The sequence below is a fragment of the Erpetoichthys calabaricus genome, chromosome 12 (genome assembly GCF_900747795.2).
Source record: "Erpetoichthys calabaricus chromosome 12, fErpCal1.3, whole genome shotgun sequence".
Taxonomy (NCBI): Eukaryota; Metazoa; Chordata; class Cladistia; order Polypteriformes; family Polypteridae; genus Erpetoichthys; species Erpetoichthys calabaricus.
Genome location: NC_041405.2, coordinates 11,276,227 through 11,284,219, shown reverse-complemented (window position 1 = coordinate 11,284,219; position 7,993 = coordinate 11,276,227). Strand labels below are relative to the sequence as shown.

At 40.6% G+C, this 7,993-nt stretch overlaps 1 protein-coding gene across 1 annotated transcript; it reads right to left on the bottom strand.

Moving 5' to 3' along the window:
• Window positions 1-203: 203 nt before the first annotated feature.
• Window positions 204-7,688, bottom strand: LOC114662280 (serine/threonine-protein kinase pim-1-like). Its single transcript, XM_028815669.2, has 8 exons — window positions 7,425-7,688; window positions 6,868-6,952; window positions 4,441-4,548; window positions 4,243-4,343; window positions 3,573-3,623; window positions 809-1,187; window positions 386-562; window positions 204-298 (listed from the first exon to the last, which is right to left on the bottom strand). The coding sequence occupies exons 1-8, from the start codon at window positions 7,686-7,688 to the stop codon at window positions 204-206; spliced, it is 1,260 nt and encodes a 419-aa protein (XP_028671502.2).
• Between the last annotated feature and the right edge of the window lie 305 nt (window positions 7,689-7,993).

Below are 7,993 nucleotides of genomic sequence, written 5' to 3'. Positions count from 1 at the left end.
TTACACTTTATCGGTCTCATCTGGGCTGCCAAATCAAGGAGAAGTATCAAATATTGTCCATTTCTGACTGCTAATATCTTCACTGGATCTTGGGCTGAGAACTGAAAGGCAAATGGATTAATGTTTGGATGAGTCTTGCTAACCTTCTCTTTATTACCTCTGCTTCATAGGAATCTTTCCACAGCATCAGCATAGTCATCTGCTTAAGTAGTCATCCAGGAATGCTTGAGAATGTCCTCTGGCGAGGGTCTATCACTGGGTGAGAGGGAGAGGCAGCGCAGAATCAGATCCCGGCATTCTGACATACAAAGAGAAAAGAGGAGTCAACTCAATCGTTTTCTTGATGTTTTCATTGGAGTTTGGTCCTGCATCTTGGCTATCTTACCTAAGGAGATATTACGAGAGAATGACACTTTCCCATTTATGGTCTCCTCTCTGTTATGAAAAGGCAAAGTAGCACAGACCAGACCATACAGCACAATGCCAAGAGACCAGGCTGTGGCAGGCACAGCTTGGTAGCGCTTCTTCGTGAACCACTCTGGAGGTGCGTATTTGCTCGTACCTATGAAAACAAAAAGAAACAGTCTCAGAAACAATAAAGGCACACGTTGATGTTAAGAATGGTGAGAAACCTACTGAATCACTAAATCTGACTTGTGGTTTATTCCCATCAGGGAAGAGCAGGATCTTGGTTTGCTTGACTGTATGTGACAACTCAAAACATAATCATGGTGGTGCCCACGGCACCTCCTGTACAGGACTAATAAAGTCAAAATGCTCTAATATTTACACCATTCATTAGACTTACCCCTAAAACTAGAATAATCTCCTCCATGCAGATGAGCCCCACAGTCAAAATCAATTAGTTTTATTTGATGATTTGGAATCTGAATCAAAATATTGTTCATCTTCACGTCTCTGTGAAAGACCCCTCTGGAATGGCAATGCTGTACAGCTTCCACAATTTGTTGAAAGATATCTCGAGCAAGTGGCTCCTCCAGGTATTCCTCACGTTCAACGACAAAGTAATGCAACTCCATGCATGGCTCAGGCCGTTCGAGAATGAGGAGCACATCATAGGGGTCCGTGCACCAGTCCAGGAGCTGGATGACACCGGAGAAATTTGGGGGCCTGCATACCATCTTCATCAGGGCAATTTCCAAGGGGATGCCCTGCCGTTCACCAGGCTGAGGTACAGTGATGTAAGGAAGTAAACTATTACTATTTTTACTAGTGCTTTAATATGCCATTACTAAGTGTTAATTACTTATTTTGATTATTACTTTAATTTACGAGGGTCATTCAAAAAGTTTTTGCACTTTTATATTTTCGTTTAGTAATTGGTCGCGTCTGAGAGTGTCATGTGACTAGTTCTGTCTGGCAAGTCAGCTGCCTTTGCAGTTTAGGAGTTGTCACCTTGTGGTGAAAATGGCTGTGAAACTTGTAAACTGCACCAAAGAGGAACAGCATTCCATCATACGATTTTTGTGGGCAGAAGATGTGCCAGGAGTACAAATTTATCTCAGCATGTGTGCTTAGTATGGGGATAAAGTTCTCTCCTGTAGAATCATCTATGAGTGGATTGAAATGTTCGAAAATGGCCATACTAGTGTGACGGATGCAGAGCTCTCCGGACGTCTAGCTACAGCCATGTGATGATGATGTGAACGCAGCAGTGCATCAGTGGCTACGCACTCAACCAAAAACATTATAAAGTTGGTACAACGCTGGGAAAATTGCATTGCAAAGGAAGGGGATTATGTAGAAAAGTGATATCATTTGATTTTGAAATCTCTATATATAATCTTCATTTGGATCTTGATCTTTGTTTGTCCGCGAATTAATTAGACAAAGAAGCACTAGATGGCAGTAGAGAGACAGCTAAAACATAGGCATTGCATTAAGAATCAAGAATCTCCTCCAGGCTTATACTACTGAAGACTGTAGTACTCCAGTCACACCTCAAAACACAGACATTCAAACTAAACAAATTGTTGTGCTTTAAATGAACTAATCTTTATATATAATCTTCATTTGGATCTTGATCTTTGTTTGTCCGTGAATTCCACGCATGCATAGACCACCTTCCAGTTTAGTACGTTGTTGTTACTCACGGATGTCAACAATGTGCCGGAATAATGAAAGGGGTGGTGGACAGTGTTACACTGGTTAGCTCCTGAGGCCTGGTTAGAGAATGAGATTGACGAAGATAAAAGGTACGTGCCTACGTAACATATGAATGAAAGAAAGCAGTGGGTAAAATGAATGACAACGTAACAGCACGTTCTGGAAATTATTGTTACATTGTAGCTGGCGAGTGCTGCGCGTCTCACAGTTGTACCGTGACTTGCTCACATGTCAGTGAAGTGATCCCTATTTATGCTTTAAAGAGCCTGGATACCTATGTGTCCCCCTTTTATAACCATTGCTCCGTGTATATTGCCTTACTCTTTGGATTGCCACAAAGCAACCTGCGAGATTGGAGAAAGGTTGAGAAGAGATCGTGAGAGGAAACGACAGAGTCGTGAAAACGAGACGGACTGTGAACGGAGAGAAGCAGAAATGCTCCTCCACCACCACATAATTACTATTCGGAAAGTGATTCCGAGTAGGCTGTTCCTATCGAATCAATGTCCAAGGGTTTTCTTTTGTAATTTTGTTTCCCTTATAAAAAATCATAATACTGTGCGACGAAGGGCCCAGTTCACAACTGGCAGCCGCGTTTAAACAGGGAGCCCTTCACAGACAACTTTAACACGCGCAACATAGTTGGGCACACATGGCTAGTTCTTAATATGAGTAAAAAAAAAGTGGAAAATTTTTTGAACGTCCCTCATATAATGTTACTTTTGTTGTTGTTAGTGATGAGCGAAACATCAGGATTTCATTTGGCAAACAGGTTTGTAAAATTGAACTTAAAAAAGTTTTGCCTGTGATTTCACGATTGTGAAACACAAAACTCACTAAAATTAGGTTTGTGAAGGTTTTTAAAGGTTTTTGGGGTAGAAAGCAAGCAAAGCAAAGAATGTACAGGTTACTGCACAGCCGAAACCAGAAACTCTTTCCTCAGTTTTCTCCAGCGCTACTCCTGTCTCTTACTGCCTTCTTCCATGAAGCTCCACACACCTTCATCTTCCTCACACACTGCCTGCCCTAGACATTCATTCCTCCGATTCAGTCAGACGAGACTCATTTGGGGTTGGAGATAATGACATCTGCAGTCACTTTTCCCAAATCTTTAAGCCAATCCAAGCCAGGATCCTTCCGGAGGCATGCTGGTAACAATTTAACCAGGTCAATAAATTTTAACAGCTGAGAAGCACATCCAAAGTGCACGGAGGTTACGTACTTTTCATCATTGAGAAGTCAGAGTGTGAGTGGGAGTTCAGTACATGTCTTAATGGCACAAATTTTGCTTTATGATGAAACTTTGTTTTGCAAAATTTGCAAAATCCAACTACTTTTCCCACTAATCATTTCGCTCATCACTAAGTATTACTTAAAACTTATCTTTATCAAAATCATTAATGTTACATTTCTATACAAAGCCTGTAAGATGCTCTGATGCTTACATATTGAATCCACTCCATGACCGAGTCCCTACTCATGATTTTAATGGCTACCTAGAGTTTAAAAAAGCAAAGAACATGTTAGTGTACTTGGGGCATACTTTTGCGTTCTTCATTGCTTTTATCTACTTTTCCAAATCAAGAAACTCAATTCAGGATTGCAGAACCTAAAGCCTATCCTGAGAGTTTTACAACATAGACCAGGAATCAAAGCTGGGCAGGTCATGCTAGTTCCTGCTACTCACACACACACTCTTGGCCAGTGGAAGGAAAACCAAAGTACCATGAGGAAGACCCAAGGAGATAGTGGGAGAAACTCACCAGTTACAGGGCTGGAATTCAAACCAAGGAGCTATGACAAAGCAGTGATAACTGTGGTACCACCACATCACTCTTAAAAGAGTCCTATCAGAATCTTATAGGGTGTTGTTGCATGCTGGGTACTTACCTAACCAGTTGTGAATGCACAGTGGGACTTAAGGTACAACAAAATAAGTGGCCACAATGGAACCAGATAGGCACTTTATTGTTACTCCTGGTCTGTTACATTATCCCTAGTCTTTACCTCTAATCCTGAGATATTCTTTCATCTCTATACCCAACTTAATTTGACTAGGTCACTGTTCCGCACAACTGGGTTTGTTTCTAGTTTAGGTCTCGGAAAAAGACTTACCGGTAAATTGTCACATTTTCGCCTAGCTGCATATACTTCCACATGTCCTCCTTGAGACAGCAATGACTCCACAACGTAGCCATCTAGGAAGTGAGTCCAGTCTGAAATGACAACCACATGCAGTGAGCAATTCAGAAAAGAAGGTGAGACGTGGAGAGAAACTCAGGAGTAGCCATGACACACAAGACGATTCTGCACCTTGAGCATCCTCAGGGTCGCAGAGCAATTGACTGTGATTGTTACATTCATCAGACTCGCCATCAGGGTCTTGATCTTCATTCTGCTCTGTATCTGCGTTAGCTCCATCTGTAGAGGACAATTAGTTATGAGACAAAAACACTTTAAATGAGGTGTCTGTACATTTTCAGTATTTCCTCTGATAGCTTTTAATTTCAAGAGGTTTAGATCAATCTTCATAAAATATTAATGCAATTCATTCAGGTCCATCAATACTCAATGGTTATTGTTTCATAAAACTTCAAACACATCAAAGCTGTTGCTAATTCTCCTGTTGTACAGCTTTCTATGTATCTGTCCATCAAAAATCTCTTCATTGTGGGATCCAATTAGGCCAGGTGCCGTCATGGTTTCAAATGAGAAGGGGAAAGCCAAACATGCAGAGGACATGACAATATCACACTATTTATAGTCAACAGTTATTGGTATTTGCACACTTTGAAATGGACTACTTGGTACTCCACTTGCAGCTAAGCATGTTGGGGTCTGGCAGTACTTGGATGGGAGACCACCAGGAAAGCTTAGGTTGCTGCTGAAAGCTCAGGGTACTAACTAGCTAAAGTCAAGCCTTCTCTTCCTACAGATGATTTTCAAAAATGACTTCATGCTTTTGTCTCTTCTCAGCTCGACTACTGCAACTCATTATACGCTGGAGTTAATCAGTCATCCCATGCTCGTCTTCAAGTAGTCTCCAGAACGTTCCTGATAGGCACACGCAAGCAGAATCACATGACACCAATTTTAGCTTCTCGTCACTGGCTTCCTGATCGCTACAGGGTTGAGTTTAAAATTTTATTGTTAGTTTTTAAGTCTCTGAATTATTTAGCTCCCTCTTATCTTATGGACCTCTTACACCTGTACTCTCCTTCACAATCACTTAGGTCCTCTGACCAGAAGTTATTGGATGTGATGAGGTCTCGACATGAGCTCAGAGGGGACCTTGTGTTTGCATTTGCTGCCCCTTAGCTTTTGAATAGTCTACACTTTGCATGTTAGGTCAGCAACAACTTTTGGCACTTTTAAAGCCACTCAGAAAAACTTTTTGCTTTAGCTTTTTACGCTTGTTTGAGAGTACTGTTTTTAATTTAGTTATATATTTTAATGTATTTATTTACTGCATCTATGTATTTATTGGTGTATTTATGAAACTGTACAGCTCTTTGGTCAGCTTTTGTTCTTTCAAATGTGCTCTATAAATAAAATTGACTTGACTTGATAGAGGATGTTTGTTGAGGTCAGCAGGTGGTACTAACCCTGCGGTCTTGTGTGTGGATCCCAATCTCCCATTGCAGTGATGGGAAACATTGTGCTGAAAAAAATGGTGCCGCCCTTCAGATGAGCTGTGAAACCGAGGGCCTGACTCTCAGTGGTCATAAAAGGTCCTTTTGAAAAACAGTTGGGTGTACTCCAATGTCCTGGGCAAATTGCCCTCTATGGCCTGGTCATTCTGGACCCCTCATAATCTCCTGTCCTTAACTCACTCGCTCGCTCTCTCTCAAACCATCACCATCTAATAGCTTGTGTGTGGTGAGCACACTGCTGCCATTGCCACACATGTCAGGTGGATGCTACACATTGACAGGACTTGAAATGGCTTCCCACCGTCCATGTAAATCACTTTGAGTTGTTTAGAAAGGTTCCATATAAATGTTTATCTATCAATCAATCAATCAATCAATCAATTAATTCTTATATTATTAAAAAATCACACAAGGATTACATGCAAATTTGACACAATTAATGACCAAGAGGGGTATGGAACCCAATTCCCTGAACCTATGGGTGTTTGCCAGTATACTGTAATTTTGCCACTTTGCTTGCATTGATTTACACTTTTATGTCAATATAAAGCAATATTTGAAGTGTCTAAAAATTTGATGTTTAGGCAGCAAGTCTACCCCAAAAAAATTGTAATATCCCAATTTTTCCATCAATCTTCCAAACCCCAGAGCAAGGCAGGCCATTACAGAGTGAACACACACACACACACACACACACACACACACTAGGAGCAACTTTAGCATTTTTGGAATTAGGAGAGGAGCACCCAGGGGGGACCTGTGCCAATATAGGGACAGCATGCAAACTCCACGCAGGGAGCACTCGTGATGGGAAACCTGGGAAGAGCAGCGGCAGCCTCAGCACCACAGTGCCACACAGTTTTTTATTTAAAATTATTTTTTTCTGGGAAATTACAGGAAAATAGAACTATTAAAGTACAGCTATTTTAACAATAAAACACATTCAGATTAAATTAGTAAACCGGACTAATGCTGTACTTGGCTTTTCGGAGATTTAGATTACAAAAGTAATAGGGGGAAAGAAGTGAAACTTTTAACATCACCTCAACTAGTATAAATACATTCAGCCTAAACTAACAAACTGTACCTTTGGCAGGTTCGGGACTACATGTCTTAGAATCTTCCTGAAATACTGGTGTATCTACTCTTCTCAGCTTCTCTTTCCGATGATTCTGAAAAAGTCAAATTTATTCATTATAATTTTATGCCAAATTAGTTCTATTTTTCTCACACATTTTAAGGGATTATTGGTATTTTAATCTGTAATGCCCAGTGTGATTAAGGCAATAGGCCTGCCAGGTGTTCCATCATGACCAAGTTTGATCTGAGCTTCCAGATTTATGATGGGATACGCTTCTGGTCCCCCAAACAATTGAGAAAATACTGTATATATTTATATAGTGTAGCAAAATATAAAATTCTTACATTTAATTCATGTTGTTTGAGGGAGAAAGCTATAAATGAATATGCCAATAGCAAAGTGGTAAATATAGCACATAGTCCATTAAGTAAACAGAAGTAATAATGTAGTTATTTCTAAATTTTATCTACAGAAACACTAAAGTTTATTGTTACAGAATTATCAGTCCATACATCAATAACATAGAACATGTGAAATTCATTCTGTAGTTTTGAATGTAGTACCTCTATGTTCTTCCATCTGCGAAACAGCAGAAACAGCTCATCTTTCTCCCTGGACCAAGCCTGCTGCACCTTCTGGAGCTCGAGGCTATGCTCTTCCCTCATCTTCTTCATCTGATCCATAGTTTCCTGGCGAAGCTGCTGCATCTGCATTTCAAGGAGACTCTTCATTTTCTGAATTTCCTCTTTCATTGCGACTTTCAAACGCCTTAGTTTCAGATATCGACGAAGTGGTTTGTTCTTTTTGAAATTGCTAATTCCGTTCATATAAGCGTTTATTTCCAAATCCAAATACTGAACGACTTTTTATACATACATGTAACCGAATTGCCGATACTAAAGTCCACTATCGATCCTTCCTTAATGGAAGCCCTGCCAAGACTGACTCGAGTTTTATGATCCTCAAACATAAGTACCGCTAACTCCTGAGCCGTGACGTCACCTTCGAGACCAATGAGAGTTTAGAGACGGGATGTTTGTGCGGCTGTGCGCGGCGTGCGTGTGCGGGGTACCAGTTTCTCACCACAACAGGGCAGACTTTGATTTACTCGTCGTGGAAATTAACTGTGTTT